The sequence below is a fragment of the Syngnathoides biaculeatus genome, chromosome 18 (genome assembly GCF_019802595.1).
Source record: "Syngnathoides biaculeatus isolate LvHL_M chromosome 18, ASM1980259v1, whole genome shotgun sequence".
NCBI lineage: Eukaryota > Metazoa > Chordata > Actinopteri > Syngnathiformes > Syngnathidae > Syngnathoides > Syngnathoides biaculeatus.
The window spans coordinates 11,558,705-11,580,899 of record NC_084657.1 but is presented as its reverse complement, the minus strand read 5'-3'; the positions used below and the strand labels follow the sequence as shown (position 1 = coordinate 11,580,899).

Here is a 22,195-nt window from a genome sequence, read left to right as displayed (position 1 = left end):
TGTAACGGCTGGATTTTAACCACGTAAAAAAAAAAAGTACTCCACGAGTCCTCTCTGGGAGAAGTGCGCTATAAATAAAGAGACTTCCTTATTTGAATGGCCTCGTTCACACTCGCAATCAAATCCGACTAAGCGGCTCTTTTGCCATCGTTGAACCTGTGCGGACTCTCCACGCGGTCCACTTACTAGTGCCACTTTCGGTGGTCTAATCTGCTATTGAATCTTACTATTACGCTACTTAGCAGCACTGATCACAATAACAGAACCAACTTGTAGGCATGTGTGACGCATTGCTAGCCCCCCTGGATACCGGTAGGAGCACACCAAAATGCTCACTATTTGTTTTGCCATCACGATTAAAGTTGTCGTACTCGTGTAAAGTAGCGACATTTCCGGCAAGACGGTCATCATATCAGTGCACTGAATGGTCTTTCGACTAGTAGGACAATTTGGGATTGCTGCATGTTACTAGTGCAGCAAATTGACGACGCGATAGCTGCATGCTACTACGACTACTTGTGACGTTCTAAAATTCTACTAGCGTAATTCCCGGCCTACAGAGCGCACCTGGTTATTTGCCTCACCGAGTAGCCGCAAGTGCCCACATTGAAACACACATTCAAACACAAGATATTTACAAAGACGGTATACAGAAAGAGTTTAACGCTAACGCTAGTGCTAACGCTAGCACCACGCTAACGCTAATGCTAGCAGGCCCGGTTAAAATAAAACTTACCGGTAAATATCACTGAGACACGCCAGTAACACAGCAGCAACACGCTAACGGGGCCGGTAAAAGTCACTTCCTCTGCACATATATTCCTCCGGTCTCGTTCTTTCCTTTTCCGCTCAAGTGCCGCCTTGCAGCCGTTAGCAAAAATTAGCCGCATCACCGCATAAACCGCAGGATTTATTTATAAAGATAATACCATTTGGTGCATACATACATATGCCGTAGCTGTGTAAAAGCCGCAAGTGCCCACATTAAAACCCACATTCAAATACGAGATATTTACAAAGACGGTATACAGAAAGAGTTTAATGCTAACGCTAGCACCGTGCTAATACTAATGCGAAAAGGCCTGGTTAAAATAAAACTTACCGGTAAACATGACTGAGACACGCCAGTAACACAGCAGCAAAATCCGCAAGTGCCCATATTGAAACCCACATTCAATTACAAGATATTTACAAAGACTGTACACAGAAATAATCTAACGCTAACACAGCGCTAGCGTAGGTCTAATGCTAGTGCTAACGGTAGCACCGTGCTAATACTAATGCGAAAAGGCCTGGTTAAAATAAAACTTACCGGTAAACATGACTGAGACACGCCAGTAACACAGCAGCAAAATCCGCAAGTGCCCATATTGAAACCCACATTCAATCACAAGATATTTACAAAGACTGTACACAGAAATAATCTAACGCTAACACAGCGCTAGCGTAGGTCTAATGCTAGTGCTAACGGTAGCACCGTGCTAATACTAATGCGAAAAGGCCTGGTTAAAATAAAACTTACCGGTAAATATCACTGAGACACGCCAGTAACACAGCAGCAACACGCTAACGCTAGCACAGAGCTAACAGATCCGGTAAAAGTCACTTCCTCGGCACATACATTCCACCGGTCTCATTGTTACCTTTTCCACTCAAGTCCCCGCCCGTGTGAGTGGAAAAAAGTCGCGGCTTGTAGGCCGGAAATTACGGTAATTGACATCAGGCGCTTCATAAGCAGCACATGAAACAATTCAACACACTAGTAAAACGTCTTACTCGTAATTTTTTTTTTTTTTTTTTTTTACCACAATATTGTTACTAGTGGAGCACAATCTACACTACGGTTTCATTGTGTTACTAGTAGGCCAAAAGTGGCACTAGCAGTGGAAAGAATGCTGTCCTAGTAGTTATATTAGTGTGACGAGGACAACTTTAGCATACTACTGAGGCGAGATTATGCACTAGACGACAACTACTACTACTACATGTGACGTTCTAAACATCTACTGTATTAGTTATTACCTACCACTTCATTAGTACCATAATTTCTGGCCTACAAGCCGCAATTTTTTTTTTACACGCTTTCAACCCTGTGGTTTTTGCGGTGATGCGGCGCTAGTGTTAGCGCGGCGCTAGCGTTAAACTCCCGTGTACTGAGGCTTATAAACAGGGGCACTCAGTATGCCATGAATTACGCTAGTAGTAGAATGGAAATGTCAACAAATGCATACTTCTGACCCACTAGCTACGATTTTGGCCCGGTTGTATTACTAGTTGCTGAATTGAAATAAATTCTTACTTTACCTACAATGTGTACTAGTACATGGAGCTTCAGTTGGATGTCAACGACATCGAAGCGATGCTTCCCGTGCAGCTCACGTACCGTAAATTATTCCTCGCGGCTGCTCTGTACGAGCTCTTAACAAACCGCGTTTTACTAGCGCCTGAATCAAAAACGCGTTTCAGTGGCGAGCGACGTCGCATTTATGGAACAAAAGGGTGCTTTGATTTGAAATGTCACCGCCTGTCGCTGGCGTTTTCCCGGTGTACCTGAGCGCCCCGCGGCGCCATTGTCTCCATCGGAATGGAGCATCCGTGGGGACGGGGGGCGCTTTGAAATGCCCGTGAACGGTGTTGGGAAGTCGATACTGAAATTACATGTAATTCATTTGTAAATTACAGTTGCATTTGTAAATTTCCATAGCTTTTTTTTTCCCACTTCCTGCTTTGAAAGCATCATTTGCGATTGTCTCTTTCCTGTCACCTGCCACTGTGCCGTCGTCTAAAACATTTTTTTTTTCCCAAATTCCGATGCTATTCGTTAGCCCACCTATGGAGTTCATATTGAGCTGTTAGCGTTAAGCTAGGAGACCTAAAGGCAAAAAGTGCGTAGTTGTTTAAAATACACAACGTGTAATTCTCTTTCTCCAAATTCTCCAATTCTCCAAAAACTTCAACTGAGCAACGATAAATAGCGCGAAGCCCTTTTTGTTCCACGAAAATCTGTGAGCAGATGATGCGGCCCCCCCCCCAAAAAAAAAGCTTGACAATTGCCAATAGATAGCAGGAGATTCTGGCAAAGCACTACTTTTGTCTAAATCAATGACTCTTAAATCACTTCAACGTAATTCCAGGGCATCTAAGTCCCCCTAAAACGGGGGCGTCAAACACATTTTTGTCACGGGCCACATTGTAGTTAACACGAAAATACTCGCGATATCTTAACGATATCATTCATGACGTGATGATTTGAATTTTTGGTACAGATTTGAACAAAAATCATGAAAGGTTTATACTCATGATTTGCCTTCGCGGGCCGCATAAAATCACGCACCGGGCCGGATCTGGCCCCTGGGCCTTGAGTTTGATTCCTGTGTTAAAAAAAAAAAAAAAAAATCAAATTTTTGGATATAAATTTTTTAAAATTATATTTTTGAGTTCCCCGTCTGAGCTTTCAAACGGTATCACTCAACTCTTGCTTTTTGCGCTGCAGTTAGCATCTCCTCAAATAGATGCCCGTCATTTCTGCAGTTGAGTATACACAGAATTCAAGTTGGAGGTGCCGCTTGTTGTGTTGTCGTGAGCATTTTTTTTTTTTTTTTGGTGGGTATAACAATTGCACAACGTGACAAAGAAGCCCAATCATGGGCTGTGTCGGGAGGCCAATCAAGTGATTGAAGAGGGTGGGGGTGGGGGGGCAATTCATGTATGTCTTCAAAATGGTCTCTTTGAAATTGTGTCAGATGAAAAAGGACATTTTGCGCATTGTATTGTGGCAGCCTTGGGGGGGGGGTGGATGTTGTTTTCAGACAGCTGCCAAGAGGAGCGCTCCAAAGAGGTGGGGGGGAAATTAAATAACGAGAACTTGGTGACACGGGCGGCGTGTTACGGCGGCGGCGGCGGAGAAACGACGTGTCACTTCTTCCCGTAGGAAATAATGGGAGTAGTCTAGTCCATTGTGAGGGCGAATTATGGGCGAAAACGTTCAATTCGACACTCGCGGATGACAGCGTCGCATAAAAAGCCAAAGAAAAAGCCAAAAAAAAAAAAAAAAAAGCATTCTGTCCCCCGTGGCCAATACTGCAATGGAACACTTGGAACGTGTTATCTTTCCACATTGAAACAAATGCCGTAAATCTGTGAGAGCTTCCCGAAAGAAAAAAAAAATTCATCCATCCATCCATTTTCTTAGCCGCTTATCCTCACAAGGGTCACGGGAGTCCTGGAGCCTATCCCAGCTGTCAACGGGCAGCAGGCGGGGTACACTGTGAACTGGTTGTCAGCCAATCGCAGGGCACATGGAGACAGACAACAGTCGCACTCACAACCACATTGAGGTCCCGGGTTCAATCCCGGACCCGCCGGTCTGGAGTTTGCATGTCCTCCCCGTGCCTGGGTGGGTTGTCTCCGGGCACTCCGGTTTCCTCCCACATCCCCAAAAAACATGCAACATTAATTTGGAGACTCTAAAATTGCCCCTAGGTGTGATGGTGAGTGCGACTGTTTGTCCCGATGTGCCCTGCGATTGGCTGGCGACTAATTCAGGGCGTGCCCCGCCTCCTGCCCGTAGACAGCTGGGATAGGCTCCAGCACTCCTGCGACCTTTGTGAGGATACGCGTCCAACAAATTGTATGGATAAAGAATATCTACCAGTTAGTATTGTTCCATTATTTGTCTCCATGTGTTGCTCCACCATATGTGTTCAAATATCAGTTTCTTAACAGATCACATTACATTGAACAGTTTTTTTGAACAATTTTTCAGTATCTACCAAACTGCTTGTTGGATTTTGAAGAACTCCTAAATCTGTTCACGAGTATCTCAATCTGTGCTGAGAATATGGACAGTATTTTTTTTTAACATTCATGTGTAAAAAGAAGGCCACCACCAACCAAACTGTAAATCACGGAGGCCGTGCTAATCCATATTTCATAGTTGACCTCGTGCGACCGCTCCTTCTTACGCAGGCCAGTGACTGACAACCCCGGGGACCCTGAACGCATCGTTTATTTACAGCCCGTTTTTTCCTCTTTTTGTAACGCGGCCTCCTCTGAGCTCCCCCGAGCCGATCCGAGCTCCGACTCTTCCCGTGAACTCCAACCTGCAGCTCGTTCTTGTCACGGCCAACGACGGCCTGATGAACTGCTTCAATTTCGAAGCGCCGCGCGGTTGCCGCGCCCTGAAAGGGCTGCAAAGTGGACGGGGAAAAATAGCCCTCGAAAAACACTTTGGTCTTTTTTTTCCGCCTCTTTTTCACAGCCGGTCGCCGAAATAATTGGCAAACTTTGATTTCGTTCGCCGTCCGCGTCAGATAATAACGAGGACCCGGGTTCAATTCCTGTATGGAGTTTGCATGTTCTCCCCGTGGCTGCGTGGCTTTTCTCCGGGTGGGCCCTCCGGTTTCCTCCCACATCCCAAAAACATGCATTGGAGACTCTAAATTGCCCCTAGGTGTGATTGTGAGTGCGACTGTTTGTCTCCATGCGCCCTGCGATTGGCTGGCGATCAGTTCAGGGTGTGCCCCGCCTCCTGCCCGCTAACAGCTGGGATTGGCTCCAGCGCTCCCCACAACCCTTGTGAGGATAAGCAGCTAAGAAAATGGATGGACCTACATGCTGCTTTTTTGGTTCGCTACATAGTTCCAGTATGTTCGGAGGTATTCCAGGACATTTCCTGTGCCTAACTTTCACTTGTTTGAGTGAACCAATGCAAAATATTGATGGATAGTCTTTGGTGCTCGTGAGTATAAGCGGCAAAAAAAAACGGACGGACGGACGGACGGATGGCTGACTAGCCATTCCGTTTCAGGGACGGGTTCTTGAGTCTTTGCCGTGCATCTTTTAATAATGGCCGTGTCCAAACAACGTCTTAAAGATGTGTGAATCCCGTGTGGGGCAATGTAATTTTTTTTCTAACTTCCGTGCTGTGGAATTGACTCCAAAATGGCCGCCGCAAAGCAAAATGGTCCTTGAGACTCGGTGTGTCCTGTGATGATTTATGTGTTCACCCAATTTCTTGTCACTCGCTGAAACTGGAATTGGAGGCTGATTTTTATTTATTTATTTTGAAACAAAACTCTGGCATCAATTTTCATCCAAAAATAAAAACAGGCCCAATAATCCCACGAGGGGCGTTCGTCGCCGTCGCCGCGTCGGCCCGCTGGCCTCATTAGCGTCTCGATGACTAGCATTTGCCGCCCACGACGTCGGCAGCAAATTGTGGAAACAAAGCCCGATTGTTTGTCCGTGGCCCCCAAACAATCACGAACGTGTCGGGAAGACGCCGTCCGTACGACTCCGACGTAATTGCAAAGCAGCCGGTGAAAAATAATAAACGGACCATAATTGGACTGCACCCAGTGTGCGATGTGCAACGTGTTGAATTTGTTTCTTTGCTATTGAAGCAGTGTTTGTGTTTAATTTAGACATTGAAGATGTTGGTGGAATGTTTTTATCACAAAATGTTCTGGAATATATCCCCTGTGATGGAGAGGAGATGACAAAATTTTATTTTTTGACTATTAGTGTTATTGTATTTATTTTGGTTTAATTTGACATTTTTTACTCTTGATAACTTGTTCACTTTTGTTTTATTTAATCTGCTTTCTTAACAGAATTATTTTGTATCAATTTGTATTTTATAGTTTTTCATTTTGTTTCGGCCATGTGCCAATCAGAAGCTGGCCCTGCCCCCGCCCTCGCACCCCCCCCCACCTTTTTTTTAAACACATTTTCCCTGAGAGTTATCAATGCGATTGTGTTTAAGATAAATTTAATTAAACCCGGGATCAGTCGCGTTGCGTCCGACAGCGACTTATTGATCCGCGGGCGTCGAAGCACACCAAAGGGTCCGGGTGAGATTCTCCAGTGGGCCGATCGCTATCGTGCCTTCACGTCTTTAATCCGCGAATTGGTGCGTGGCCTGAACAGATGAGATATGCGACCACAGCGATGCGCGTTCATTCATAAATCTAAGCGGGGGGGAGGGCGGGGGGGTTAGTCAGGCTTGCGAGCTTTCGTGAGTTACATCTTTCATCCAAGTCTCACACAGTTAAAAATATGTATGTACCGTACAGTATGTTTTTAAAGTGCGAAAAAAATTTGCTGACTGAGTTGCCAGAAATTTATCCTTAAAAAAAATGTGAACATTTTACAGAATACTCATTTTACTCTATAAAAAAATAAACGAGAAAAAAAAACATTTTAAGCGGTAAATTTTCTGCTGAATTGTTTTTCTGATTTTCTTGAATTTGAATTCTGAATTGAACTTGTTACAACAATACACAACAATAATGGGGTCCCGTCAACCGACGCCGTTCCCAGAACGCATTGCGCAACGCAGCGGTCGGGATGATATTTCCTCTCGCCCGCTCGCCTTGCTTCGCTCTCGCGTTCGCGCTCGATAGCCTGCGTTGAGTTTTTACGCTTAATGTAATTGCACAATGCGCGCGCGTGACCGTGCAAACAGGTTGTCGGTGCGTCGTGAATCTGCTCTTGTGGATCCGTCAAGGGGGGGGTTGACAGAGGACGTGTTTATCACCGGCGTCCGGTCGGATGATGGAGTCTGTCTGGTGTGGCTAAGTGGCCTGAAGGTGATCTTCATGCGAGTGACTCGAAATCACAGCTGCCGAGTTTAGTGAGCGACATCTGTCAGCGCACGGCGTTGGTCCGATCTCCCTGGCGTCACGGCGGGTTGTCACGCCTCGATTTTCCGTTTGGAATGTGCCGTTTCGCGGATCGAATCGCGACTGGATCGTACCTGGCTCTTTCGGGGAAGCTAAGATGAAATCAGTCCCTGACGCCAGTTTCACCAATCCAGCTCGTGCGCCTACGTCACTGAATCACGAGACTGGCCGGAAGTGTTGGTCAAACAAAGCATTGTTCAATGCTAAGTCGGTTGGAGTCGACACGAAAATACGTCTTGTAGCACGGCGCCCAGAGTTTTGTGCGATAACATTAAACATTTAGAAGGTGATCATAAACGAAGGTACGTGGGAAAATGAGAGACGCTCGGCGTAGAGGACCCGCATTTCATGCCGAAGTCGATGTTTTCGCGGATAAGAAATTGGACCATTAATTCGCCTCTGCTTGTCTTGGACAACTGGGTCCACACGTGGATCTGGTGAGTAAGTGGTCGAGATTTACGCGGAAGAGTTTGAAAGGTCCGGAGGCGTACAAATACTTTGTTGCTGGATCTGTTCCCAACGGGGAGGCGGCTCGCGAACGCGGAAGTGTGTCCGGCTACACGTTAACCTTTGCCGAAATCCATCGATCTCTTTTCAGCTAGTGTTCAATACAAGTACCAATATTTAAATAAGTGACCACTAGTTTTACACAAACTCGCAGTCATTAACTAAAGAGGACAAGCGAGTCGGCTCCTCCGTAACGTTTCCCAAGAAGTATTTATAATGCCAGGTTGGCTCATTTGAGAGCAATGTGTTAAAAAAAAATAAAAATACGACGGAGTCATCTCCAACGTACACGGAAGCGTGTCGCGGCCACACGTTAAACTTTGGTAAACCTCTCCCCGACAGACTTTTTTTTTTTTTTTTTTAATATGCATTGTTCTCAAATGAGTCCTGGGATAGGCTTCAGCCCCCGTACACTGAAGCGTGTTGCGGCCACATGTTAACATACGTAAACCTTTCTGTGACTGATGGTTTATTTTGTTCTTTAAAATACGCATTGGACTCATTTGGGAACAATGTATATTAAAAAAAAAAAAAAAAAAGTCTGTCGGGGAGAGGTTTACCAAAGTTTAACGTGCGGCCGCAACACGCTTCCGTGTATGTTGGAGACGACTTCCTGTCTTCTTTTACATTTTTTTTTTAAGCATTGTTCTCAAATTTATAAATACTTCTTGGGAATGCGTGTAAAAGTCTCAAGGACACATGCCCAGATTTGAACAGGAAGTCCGCCATTTTGGTTGGAAACAGCTATTTTTTTTTGGTTGAATCCAAGGCTCGAAGTTTTGAAAAAAATAAAAATCTCCCAATGATGATTTTTACCAATAGCCACAGGAAATCAGCCATTTTGGTTTTCAACAGCCGTTTGGACTAACAGACATACAGTACGCTGTAGGTGACAAAATTAGTTTTTTTGCTTTTGGTTTTTGCCTGAAGTCATATCAAAATTTTTTTTTTTTTTGGGGGGGGGGTGGCCTGAGCCTTTGATTGCCGCACTTGTAGTATTAATATAAAAATCCTCAGCGAGAATCTCTCAAATCAATGCGTGTAAATGAATCATGATGTGGCCAGGAAATAGATGGCACCATGGTTGATTTTCCGCGTGACCTCCCGCCCCCGCTTTCCCCCTTTTCCCACCCCCGAGTCTTTCACAAGCAGCAATTTGTAACGTCGTCAGCTTGATATTAGATCAAGTCCGACCGAATGTGGCGGCCAATTTGACGATCGTACAAAATTGGGGGCGGGGGTCCCCATCCGTCAGCCGGGTTTGGTCACTTCCTGGCAACCAATGAGATTAGGTGCTCTGTTTCTTCATGCTTTGGGAAGAGCCAGAGTGTGGCCCAGATAGCATAATTCATTTATACAGATGTAATTCATGCGTGTGGCCGGCCGAAACGTTGCGTCTGCGCACACACACACTGAAATCAGTGCTTCCAGAGATGCGCGTAGGGACGGAACCAAATCCATTAGAACTCATCTAATCGGACTTTGCACCCGCATCAAATATGTACTGCACATCTTTGTCAAGACGTGGATCAAAGCGTGTGTGCGAAGTTGGCCTTTCAAGTCAGGTTTGGGGTTTCACGCAAAAGTCAGGGTTTCAAGCCAGGGTGTGGTTTCGTGTCAGGGTTGGCACCTGTCGTGAGCGGGGCTCGGGCACCGCCAGTCACGGCTGTTAAGCACGAGCAGCTGTGATTAGACCGGGTATTTGGGTTGGGGTTTTGTCACTGGCATTTACCAGTTCGTTGCTTTGTGTTGGCGCGTATGCTTCACCGCATCCCGGGTTACTCTGCTACTGAGGTTCATAGTGATCGGACCCTGTTTCTCGTTGTTTGGTTCCTGCTTTCTGTCTGTGTAATTCTGCATCTCTTTCATTCAGCATAAAACCCATTGAACATTATGCCTTTGCCCGGGAGTCCTGCATTTGGGTCCACCTCCGCACCGCATGTGACAGCACCTCAAACGGCGGTTATTTTAGCGAGGGTTAGGGTTTCAATCAAGGTTTCAAATCAAGATTAGGTTTTCAAGTTTGGAGTTCAAGTCTTGTTTAGGATTTCAAACCTCAGAGTTTCAAAATGGGGTCAGGTTTAGGGTTCTAAGTTAAGGGGTTTCAAGCCTTTAGTAATCCTTCATGTTTGGGTTTCAAAGTCAAGTTTCAAATCTGCGTTAGTTTTTTTTTTCAAATGGTGTAAAAGACGTGAGCGCTCATTGGGCTTTCGGGCTTCTTTCACGGTTTCCTGGAAAAAACAGTCTCAGTGCGACATGTCCGCCGGCCTCAGGAGGGCGGGAAGAAGACAAAATCCTGTAATGGACAATAACGTGTACAAATGATGGCCAGATAAGACAGCAGAGCACAGAAACAGACGGGGGAAAGAAGGAATGGGCAGGATTACTGTCAAAGGAGTTGAAAACCAGCTCGCGTGACGGAAAAAGAACACAACTACCGCGCTGACGCTTCACTGCGCACGACGTCGAAGTCGCAACCACGGCGCCCGCGAGGGAAAGTTCGGCTTTCAAGACAGAGTTGCCCTTTCAACTCACCGTTGGGGTTCCGAAATGGGTTTTAAAGGCAGCGTCTGGGGTTTCAAGCAAGAGTTACGGCGCTAAAGTTGGCTTTCAAGCTTGAGTCTGCATTTCAATTTGAGCACCCAAAAAAATAAAAACACTATTTTGCCTTGCAAAAACTGGACACTCTTTGAACTCACAGTATTAGTCCTCATTGGTTAAATCCGTCCCACATGGTTCACGGACGCCATGCTGTTTCTATTTCCAGCGTTCCCTTGCGTGATCTCCTGACAGTTTTTGCGTCTTTTAAGCGTTTTTATTATTTTTTTTTTTGTCTAAACATTCAGTTATGTGGCTGTCGGCTGTTTCGCTCATCCGGGACAAGCCGTGCAGACCCGCCCACCCCCCCAAAACTCTCAAAAATAAAACGACGACGCTTGTGGAAAGTTAACCCAGCATGGAGCAAAGTGTTTTGTTTCGTTTTTTGTTTATTTTGTAGTAGAAAAAAAACAGTGTATGTTGAAAAAATACTTCAAATAGATCCATCATTAGTTTTGTATTTTTTTTATTTACTTTTTTTTTTTTTTTTTAATTGAAGTGCTCACCAATGCTTGCCCCGCCCTCTTTTGTCCGCGTGGCCAAAGAGTAACTTCTGCTTTCTTATAAATCCGAGCCTTTTTGTTTTATACTTTACGCAGTTCACTAACCGGCCATCACGCTGATTCAGTTTCACGCCAAATCTACTTATTGGAAGGTTTCTATGTTTTCCTTCGGGTCCATTTTGGAACTAATCGATTGCATTTGTCCAGCCGGGTAACAAGATAGCGCCCTCTCCTGTCACTCTCTGCGCTTTTCTTCTCTATCCGGCTGTGGTGGAGGCTTTTTATGATGATGATTATTTATTTATTTATTTATTTATTTATTTATTTATTTATTTTTGCTGTTTTGGTTAGCAAAAGGACTTGAAAGTGGCTCAGCGTGAGTTTACTGAAAGCTTACGTTTTGAGTGAGGGTGGTGGTGGTCTCTGGTCTGGAGTGCACGCCACCTTTTGAGTGCGCATTCTTGCATTATTTTCGCCTTCGGTCCCCTCATCCATTTCACAGCCTGGAGCGACACTTGCATCCATTCCGGTGCGAGTGAATAATGACGCTCCCAACAGGATGCCAAACCTGTTTCCCGACCCACCCCACATCTTGAGACTATTTCTTGCCTGGCATTGACCCGGGCCTCCCCTTGTCGCACACCGCCGCCTTCTGTTCCGCCCTTCGGGGCCCTTCGGCGACGAAGGCAGAAACGTTCGCAAATATTGTCGATGCAAAACAACATTTTCTGCCCACCGCATTTCATCTTGAACCTCATCAAGTCTGTTCCCGACGAACCTTTCTCACTTAGCAGCAAGTCATTTTTTAAAAAAAAAATGTTTTATTAACTCTTGTCGAAAGAATTTTGCACCAAAAAAAAAAAACCCCTCATGGTGAAATGTGTATGAAAATGTGTAAAATGGTTTTAGTCTTATCATGACCATGCTTGTATCGCAATTATCTGTTTCTATCCATCCATTTTCTTTGCTGCTTATCCTCACAAGGGTCGCAGGTAGTGCTGGAGCCTATCCCAGCTGTCAGGGTACACCAGCCAATCGCAGGGCAGATCGAGACAAAGAGCCGCACTCGCAATCACACCTTGGGGCAATTTAGGGTGTCCAATGAATGTTGTATGTTTTTGGGATGTGGGGTGAAACAGGAGTGCCCGGAGAAAAGCCACGCAGGCACGAGGAGAAGATGCAAACTCCACACAGGCAGGGCCGGGATCGAACCCGGTTCCTCGGAACTGTGAGGGCAATGCTTTCCAGCTGATATTAACCCCTAACCCTATTTAACTTACCACGGCAGAATTTCATGAGCGGGGCTGGCGCACCGCCAGGAGGGGCGGCGCCACCTCTGGTGCTAATCACAGCTGTTGCGCACTCGGCATTTTAATTGAAAATGTATTTATGTTGAGGTTTGCACTGTTACCGTGTGCGGACACTAGTTCTGGAATAAAACCCACTGGACATTATGCCTTTGTCTCGGAGTCCTGCATTTGGGTCTGACGGCATGTGACACAGAGCCCATTTTGCCGGACTGGCTGTTGTGTTTTGTTTTGTTTTGCATTGTGTAACTAATCAGTTATCGGACTGTCATTAATTTATGTGGTTTGGTGAATTACACATGTTAATTTTCTTTGTTTTGTGTTTAATCTTAAATTAGGGATGGGAATAATATCCACTAACTTTACGGTAAGCTCGGTGTGACATCGTTAAATCGGACTCTAAAATTGTTTTTGTCCCAATGATGATGATGATGATGATGATGATGATGATAATAGCCTCACGTCTTAGGCGTGTGCGCGCATGGAAGATGTGGCGTTAATAAGCGCGGCGTGCGGAGTCTATTATGGTAGACACTCGGACGTTGACGTGATTCTAACGGCAATTCCGCACTACAGTACGTGTTGCCATGTCGCTTGCAACGTGTCACGTGACATAGACCCGATGAACCGTCTTGAACCCAGCAACCCCCTCACCATTGCCGTATTACCAGTACCGTTTAAACCCCCCCCCCCCCCACTGTTTTATTCTGGGGGGACACAAGCTCAAGGTCCACTTGTTGTCATTTAATACACTTTATGGATCTTGCTCAGTTGTCATGGCGACACCTTTAGTGTCAGGCAATTCATGCATAGCACTTTTTTTATAAGCTCACTCAGTCAGGGCCTCGATCGCCGTGACGACTGAACGATGGCGGAAAAAAAAAAACAACCGTACACAGACGACGGCGCTGCGGTTTTGATCACCTGATGAACGGCGACCCCCGCCCGTCGAATCTCGTCGGGCCGCTTGATTGCCGCCTCTTGTTAATTAAAAATAGACACTGGGCGCGTATTTTTAGAGTCGGCGGAAAGACACTCGTGTCTGTCGAGTGTGATTGGTATATGATTTACTCGCAGAAAACCAATAATATTCCTCCTAGTGCGGTGTTGTGACTATTCCAACATGTATTACAACAAGATGCATATTATATGATGACGTATTGATGGATCCCAAGTTGTTTCTTGCCAAAAACTCTCAATTTTGGTGGTACTGCAGCGCGACATCCTTGATCAGAATCCGTTTCATTGGCCTTGTATGTTAAATACACACAAAGAACTTGTCTCTGGTAGAATCTACGTTATGTGACGTTATAAAATACAGTGTCTAATTCTGATCCAGCAAACTCTGTTGTCTTACACGCTCATCAGGCAAATCACTCCCGGTCGTCGAGTTCTGAGCACGTCGTCGAATGCTGCGATTATTTTAATGGGATTTACTCACTGATCTAAAAAAAACTGAAGTCGCCATCCGCCATCTTGGTACTCCCAAAACAACCACGCCGACCTGTGCGTTTATCGCCGGTTTTGTAAGTTAGAAAGATTTACTTTGACACTGTTAAAGTTTGTTTGTAAAATGTTTTTTTTTTTTTTTCATTTTCTGATGAGCTTAATTCACTTGAACAAAGTTTTGTTGACGGTTGTTCACTCTCTGCTTCACCTTGACAGGCGAAAAAGCGATGTAAAATTTTTCCCAAACTTCCATCAGTGGATTAGCAAGAAAACACATTTTCTGTGAAATTTTCGATGAATTTCATAATATAGAACTCTGCAAATTGAATTTGATTTTCTAATGCGAGGAAATAAGTTGAAATTTTTTGTCTGAAATAGGACATTGCAGAGACTAAAAATGAACTTTTAGCATTTAGCATGTATTTTCCCATTGCGAGTCCTTATTTCCGAAAATATATCGAACTGACTGACTTCAAATTTTATGTTTTTATGGCCAAAAAAAATGCTGTTTCACAGCGTATTTTGGGAAAAGTTAGCATGTCACGGAAATCGGGACCTAGATGATATGCACGCTTTCTTGCTTGTCACGGTGTTGTATGTCTTTCCTTTACACTTTGCCTTTTTTGGCTTACCAAGTCGAATTCAAAATCCTTCATGTTACCACAACTGAAAAAATGTCAAGCTCACACAACCAGTTTGGAGAACACACTTTACAGGTTGGATTATGGCGGCATTTTTCCTCAAAGTTTGGCATGTAGAATTAGAACCGGTCGTGTCGTGGTCGTAGAAGACCGTGACTAGCAAGAAACCTTGCATATTACCTAGGGCCCGATTTCCGTGTGACATGTTAACTTTTACCATAACATAGCAAAAAACTAAGCATTTTTTTGTCATAAAAACATGAAATTTTAAGTCAATCAGTTCAATACATTTTCGGAAATAAGGACTCGCAATGGGAAAAGACATGCTAAACGCTAAAAGTTAATTTGTAGTCTCCCCGACGTCCCATTTCAGACAGAAAATATCAACTTGTTTCCTCGCATTTGAAAATCAAATTCAATCAGCAGAGTTTTGTATTATGAAATTCATCAAATCATTTGACAGAAAATGTGTTTTCTTGCTTATCCACTGATGGAAATCGCTTTTTTGCGAAAAAGCGTCGGCCTGTAAAGCTGAAGCAGAGAGTGAACATCCGTAAACAAAACTTTGTTCAAGTGAATTAAGCTCATCAGAAAATGGAAAAAAAACATTTTACAAACAAACTTTAACGGTGTCAAAGTAAATCTTTCTAACTTACGAAACCGGCGATTAACGCACAGGTCGGCGTGGTTGTTTTGGGAGTATCAAGATGGCGGATGGCGACTTCAGTTTTGGTGGCCAATGAGCTATCCAGTCTTATTTATTTTTTTCTAGATCAGTGGATTTACTGGAAAAGGACCCTTGAGCAAATGTAGACCGGAAGCAGCAGAGCAGCAGGCACTTTGGTGACTTTTCAAACGCGACGCAGCCTAAAACAGCTTTTTCGTCAACTTCCCGTTGCGAGTGATGTTTTTTTTTTTTTTTGAGGAGGTCCAATTCTGGTGTCTTCCGTGGCCGTTTCAATCCTGAACAACAGTCTTTCTAACGTTTCCGATATTTTTAGAAGCTTTAGAGGTGATGAAGCACTTCTCCAACTCTCTGCTGACGACCGCAGATGAGTCACAATCGCACCAGCCCTGAAAAAAGCAGGCGCAAATCGACACTCGAGAGCGATGAAAGTTTATTTTTCTATATGCTGCGACGACGCCAGTCCAGAAATAATTTGTTGGAGAGACAGGGTGGCAAACAATCCACAAGACCAACCAAGACCTTTTTTTTTCTTACTTTCATTAAAACAGACGTGCATCTATAGATATTGTTTTTAAAACAGGTCAGAGGATCAAAGGTTAGGATAGCCAATGAGGGCTAACGTGGATTATTATCAGCGGACTTCCATCCTGCATCAATAACGCGGGCAGATGCAAAGTAATTTCCTCGGACTCCGCGCCAAAAAGCTTTTGATTTTACACGTCACGTTCAGTTATGTGGCAGGAAAGATCTGAAGAATTTATGAATTCGCCTTCAGATGATTTGTCCTTTCTGTGACTTTGGCTGCCAGTATATTTCGCTTCTCAGTGCAGGCGCTAACAACCACTGCCCCCCACCCCCTCAAAACCAGAAGCCGCCCCCCCTCAAAACCTGCAAATAAACTCAACGGGGAGTTGCCGATCAAATTTGTACCCTCGGTTAAATCAGGGATGGTGGTGGAAATAAAAAAATAAAAAAATTGTACACATGCTGATTTTCGAGATCAGGGGTGCCCAGACTTTTTTTTTTTTTTTTTTTTACCCCAAGATCTACTTTTCAACCAGCCAGCCTGTTGTGAGCTACCGATGACGTTTTAAGGTTAATGTTTTGTTGCCTCCTATATTTAAAAACTTTTTGTGCACTGTATTGTCTGCGCTTTCATCCTGGATCAGGTGGATTATTAGAATGACACACCGTCTCATCCTGCACGTTCTACTTTGGCTTCAGACCAGACTCTTCCTACTCGGCAAAGAGAAAATCTCGTCCACTTTAACCAGTTTTTCTTCAATTATTCACTCACTCCGGCATTCATTGCATCTTAAAACGACAGCATTTCTTTTTTAACTTTCTCCATTAATATCGAAACTAAACACAAGCAGCACGTCTAGCTCGTCTGTGCTCTACGTTGCCCAGACCATTTTGCTAACTAAAGCAGCGGTGGTAGACGCTGTCATTATAAAAACACATTGACGGGCTGCGTAAGTACTGTAACATTTGTAATTATGAGTGTACGTCCTTTAAGAGTGGATGGCGGGGGGTAAGGTAAACTAGCAAAAAGAGAGTCGTCCTTGTTAAAAAGTTCCTTGTGCTGCCTAAAAGAAACCAGTGGCTTCTCCTTTTTTACGGTACGTATGTGAATTGTGCCGTTGGATTTAAAAAACAGTCGTCCCTCACTCATTGAATCACGTCGCAAAATGCCACAAACTGAATAGCTGTGTTATACTTTTAAGTTGCAATGGATTTTTTTTTTTTTTTTTTGCGCACTCATCACAGAATATCTGCGAAGAGACTGCATCAGCGAAACCCGTTTGGAGGAGTCTACTACTTGTGGATTTTGATGTTTCGTGGCAGGGTTTGGTCCTGAACGCCCTCCCCCAAGGGTGGCAGTGGCTCTTTTTTGCATCAGACAGCACTTTGAAACGGGCTCATTTCGAGGTTTAGATCCAGTAATACGCTATCTTGCGGCGTCTTGTGTTGAAGTGATTTGAGGAGCTTCATTTCCACAAAAAACCCAATCATTTGACATCTTGGTGCCAGGGGAACTGTTTCGAAGTGAGTTCAAGAGCTTCATTCGTGCTGTCTTCTGGCATCTTTATGCAATCCTAAACCTTAGCGGGGGGGGGGGCAAATTCCCTCGATTTTTTTCCCATTTGTGGCAGGTTTTGGTCTCCTGTACGCCGCAATTTATCATCCTAATCATGTCAAAGATATATGACGACACATCAATCAATTATATATACAAATGATTATACAAGTAGCGCAATTATTTCTGATCCATACCCCTCAAACCATATTTCTGAATAATGACGAGGGGATGTGAGGAAACAGAACAGAATGCTAACACATTTAATTCCTGATCTCGATGCAAATGTGTGAATCATCCCCACCCCCACCCCCACGGTCGGGGGTGGGGAATAAGCGCCTCTGACACATCAGACCCCCATTTTTCCATTTCGCCTCTTGATAGAAGCCCCCCGGAGGTCAACACCAGATTGTTGTGTCAAGTGTGCGCCGTCTGGCTGTTGAACAAATTCCCAAACAACTCACTTTTGCTGTCTGTCTGAAATTGTCTCTTTGGTAATAACCAAAACAAATACCATTTTTTTTTGTGTGTGTGTTTGTTTGTTTCATTTAACAGAACGTGTCATCCTGCTAATGAGAAGGAAGTGATGGGATGCTGCGACGACGCGCGCAAGCAAATTGCTCATTGGAGCCTGGCACAGACAAACGCAACACTTGTTTTTTTTTCCAGAGCGCCTCACGCCCGCAAAAGTGTGTACGCACTCTCTCGGGTTGACTTTTTCAGGTGCAGGGAAGCCATTTTTAACCTGAGAGCGGGACTCGGGAAATGATTCACGTGTCCTGGGTTGACTTCCCTAGGATGGGGCGACATTTTACCCACGAGCTTGAGACCGAAGCCCAGGAAGTAGTCTGCGACCTCCTGAACTAACAACCGAATAATGCAAATTTTTTGGCCACAGAATGACAAAAGCGAAAGGAGAAACTCGCGGTGGTTTCCTGGATGGGGTTGGGAAGGGGGGGGGGGGCAATGCTGTTAACTGAGGCCCGTTCACCGTCGGCAACAGCTAGCAGAAGTCTTCCGCGCTCCCCGCCAACTTCAGCTGCCATTGATGGCGTTCCGTCCCACCGCGAAAGGTGACATGAAACGATGCGACAAGGGAGACGCGTCGCTTTGCGGCGCGAAGGCGGCCTCGTCCCGCGGCTTCCCTGCCTTCCGACCCCTGCGGTGTTTGGAAAATGCATGAAATGCGCTGCCGTGCTCTATCATGAGTAAACCTACAAAACTGACATTACAAAGGAAGTCCACCATTTGGGGTTTGGCGTTCATTTTAACCACAATTCAGCCCGTGAGGCTTTTGGTAGGCACGTTTATCATGAGTAGCGCCTTAAAAAATGTTGATGAAGACACAGGGAGTCTGCCGTTTTGGTTCGAAGGGGCTGTCTCAAAGTCCTTTTGGCCTGGATTTATATTGTTTAAATACTGCCCCCCAAAAGCTCATTACACTTACTTGGTAGCCATTCTCTGTCAACAGTAGACGCTCGTAAAAGTCACAGGAAGCGGGCTACGCTAGGTCGACTTGAAGCTAAACCGCTGTTAGCTTGTCCAAGTTTTATTTTACCTTCTTCCTTCCGCTCGGTAACGAGATGTCGGGAGGGAAAACTGACCTTTTAGCCGAAGGGTCAAAGCGCCAACCCCAATCAGAAAAAGGTTGCCGGGGAGGCGCGTCACTGCTGGGAAACGCACACCCCCTCTAACCCCCCCCCACCACCACCACCACCACCACCACCCTCCCTACACACACAATGGAGGAATCAGATCCGATCTGCTTGTTTCTGCAATAATGTGAGGAAACACCCCCCCCCCCAAGTTCTTCCTGTGTCTTTCTTTTGTTTTCATCTCATAATTAGCACCAGCGCCGCATTTCAGAACGCCGGCAAATTGACCGACGAGGTGTGTCGTTTTTCTGTTTTTTTTTTCCTTTGGCTTTCATTCGACTTTCTCCCAGTTTTCACTTTCAGAGATTCGTCGAAGCTGCAAAAACACATCACCATTACATGACTTCATCTCGGGCCGGCGTGTTTTTTTACTCCGTTGCAATGATTGTGGCACTGAATGTGTCTCAAAAAAAAACATCATTGACCTTCACTAAGTGTAAAAAAAAAAAAGAAGAAGAAGAAGAAGCCAGGTCGCCAAGGCAACCAGTATTGTTTTGTTGGATGCTGTTTTTTTACGTAACTGTCCATATTCGGTTGATTTTTTTTAGATGAATGCATGTTTTTTGGGGATGTGGGAGGAAACCGGAGTGCCCAGAGAAAACCCACACCGGCACGGGGGAGAACATGCAAACTCCACGCGGGCGGGGGCCGGGATTGATCGGTCCTCAGAACTTCATACCTTTCAAACCTCACTGTTTCACCAATTCGGACCAAACCATTTCAACAAATTTGTCGTCCGTTTAATTGCTAGCAAATTATGTTTTCCCTTTTTTTGGCTTTTCAAGCACGGCCGGAACGGGATTCAATTTAGCCCACCATTGAAGAAAACAGCTTAAAGTGCTACTGTCGTGAAATGCATGATTTTTATTACGTTATTCATGGAAAAAAATTGCAGCCGGAATGGACCCATCCATTTTTTCACCACGCAACATGATTTTGACGTATATGTCTTTTTGTCACTCCCGCCATGAAAATCCTCTCGAGGGATTTGTTTTGAAGTGACGTCCAGGGCAGTAGCGCACTCAGGCGGTCTCGTACGTTTATACTGGTTTTAGCTCATTGTTCCTTCGTGTCAGCCAAAATGGCGGCTCGTTGTAGTTGCTGGATATTGCTCGAACACTCGTGAGGATGGATTCGTTCTTCATACTTTTAAAAAAAGACCCGGTTCGTCGTGAAAAATGGATTGCACGGGTGCAAAGGACAAGAGCTTTGTGGGTTCCAAATGACAGGTAGGTGCGTAGACAGCTACTAAAAAAAAAAAAAAAATAGTTTGGCGGGGGTTATCCCATCAGAATGTAACAAAAGATCTGCGCACCTAAGTCAGGGTTGCTCCATGTGTCGATGTAGCCGTTGGCTCTGAGCACAGCTCCGGACATACTGTCTGGGTGTCTGTTGTTAGATGTGATCCGCACATCATCTAAATATGGCTCGAAAGGAACTCCACTCGATTGTGAGATGTTCTCTTCTTTGAAAAGAGCTTCCGTGTCCCCTCGTAGGCGGCACGGCGTGTTTTCAATGGCGAACGTCGCTCACGAACAGACGACGCGGCCAATATGGCGACCGCTCGGACGTCGAACGAGAATTCCGCAACTTTGCGCGCGGACGACGATTGTTTCGTGTGGACATTGAAGTGAATAACGTTACGTATTTTTCATTACAATATCTATTTTAGAATGTTTACAGGTATGACACATGACCTTTAAAGAGTCAAAGTTTCATTTTTGTTGTGCGTCATAATAATAATAATTATTATTATTATTTTTGCTTCCAGCCACACTGGGAACGCTGGACTTCAGTTTGCTGTACGACCAGGAGAACAATGCTCTGCACTGCACCATTAACAAAGCCAAGGTAATCGCCCCCTTCCCTCGCCCCCTATAGGTAGTTTTTGTAACTGTTATCAACTTGCTAATTTTCCATGTTGAAAATGAAAATAGAGACGTCAGGTGATGCCATAACGTGACCGTAACCTTCTCCACAGGCATAATTTAAAACAAACACACACACACACACACACACAGGAAGTCAGCCATTTTGGTTTGAAGCAGCCATTTCAGAGTTGGAAGGGGGGCAAAAAACACCAATAAGGTCTTGTGTAAGGTCCCAGTCATGATTCAAAAGGCAATAAAAGGTATGTCAAAATCACCTATTTGAATTTTTAAGAAAATCGAGGGGGGGGGGGGCATCAGAGAGGCGTCCACGCCGTTCCAATAACCTTTCACATGGGCATCATTTTTGATTTGACGCCGAATTTGGAAACTCAATCACCCATTGAAAATGTTAATTTCACGGCAGTGACAGACTGCTGACATTTTCCCTTTATTGATACATAAACAACAAGAGCGGGGGAATCGAAGCCGCATTTGCATAATGCGACGGACACGCTTTCAATATGTCGCCGGCGTCAATATTAATACGGCGGCGCGCGAATATTTCTTCATCCTACACGCGGTCGCGGAACGGCACCTTAACACGTCCCGCGCCGGGAAAGACGTTTGCGTCGCCTTTTGCCTCAGCAGGCACTAATTATTTCTGAAAGCGTATGCTTTTAGTAATAGTCGCAGTAAGAAAAAAAAGGGGGGGGAGCAGGAGGAGGGGGGAGAGCAAATGCAGGCGACAGATTTAGGAATTGTTGAGCCGTCTTCATGTTGCTTCACTTGCTGAATTTTCAAGAGATTCATATTTGATGGCAAATCAACGCGTACTGCTGAAAACTTGCTATGCAAGGCCAAAGTTTAATCACAAACAGTACAAAACAGACACGATAAAACAGCTAACGGAAAATAGGAGTTCAAAAACCGAGCAGTCGAGCCAAACGGCGAAGAGTCACCAACGTCGAACGAATGTTCCCGAACAGGCCGATGTTCTTTCCGGCGAATATTCCGAGTGCAGGAATGTTCCAGAAATGTCCAAAGACAAAAGGCAGAAGGCCCGGCGGTGCGGTGCTAAGAAGCCCCGTTGAGGGTCTTTCTCTCTCGTCCTTATATAGGCACTCCTTGGAACGTTCCAGAATTCCGCATCACAAAAGATCCGCGTCATAATAACTTAAGACCATGAAAGGAAAATCCTCTTTTCCTTTCGG

At 44.9% G+C, this 22,195-nt stretch overlaps 1 protein-coding gene across 1 annotated transcript in view; it reads left to right on the top strand.

Annotated features, from left to right (window-relative positions):
* Window positions 1–22,195, top strand: part of doc2b (double C2-like domains, beta) — a 63,583-nt gene that overhangs the window by 13,671 nt on the left and 27,717 nt on the right. Inside the window, exon 2 of the mRNA XM_061804421.1 lies at window positions 20,885–20,964. Within this exon, the coding sequence (XP_061660405.1) occupies window positions 20,885–20,964 (80 nt within the window). The remainder of the gene's footprint in view (window positions 1–20,884; window positions 20,965–22,195) is intronic.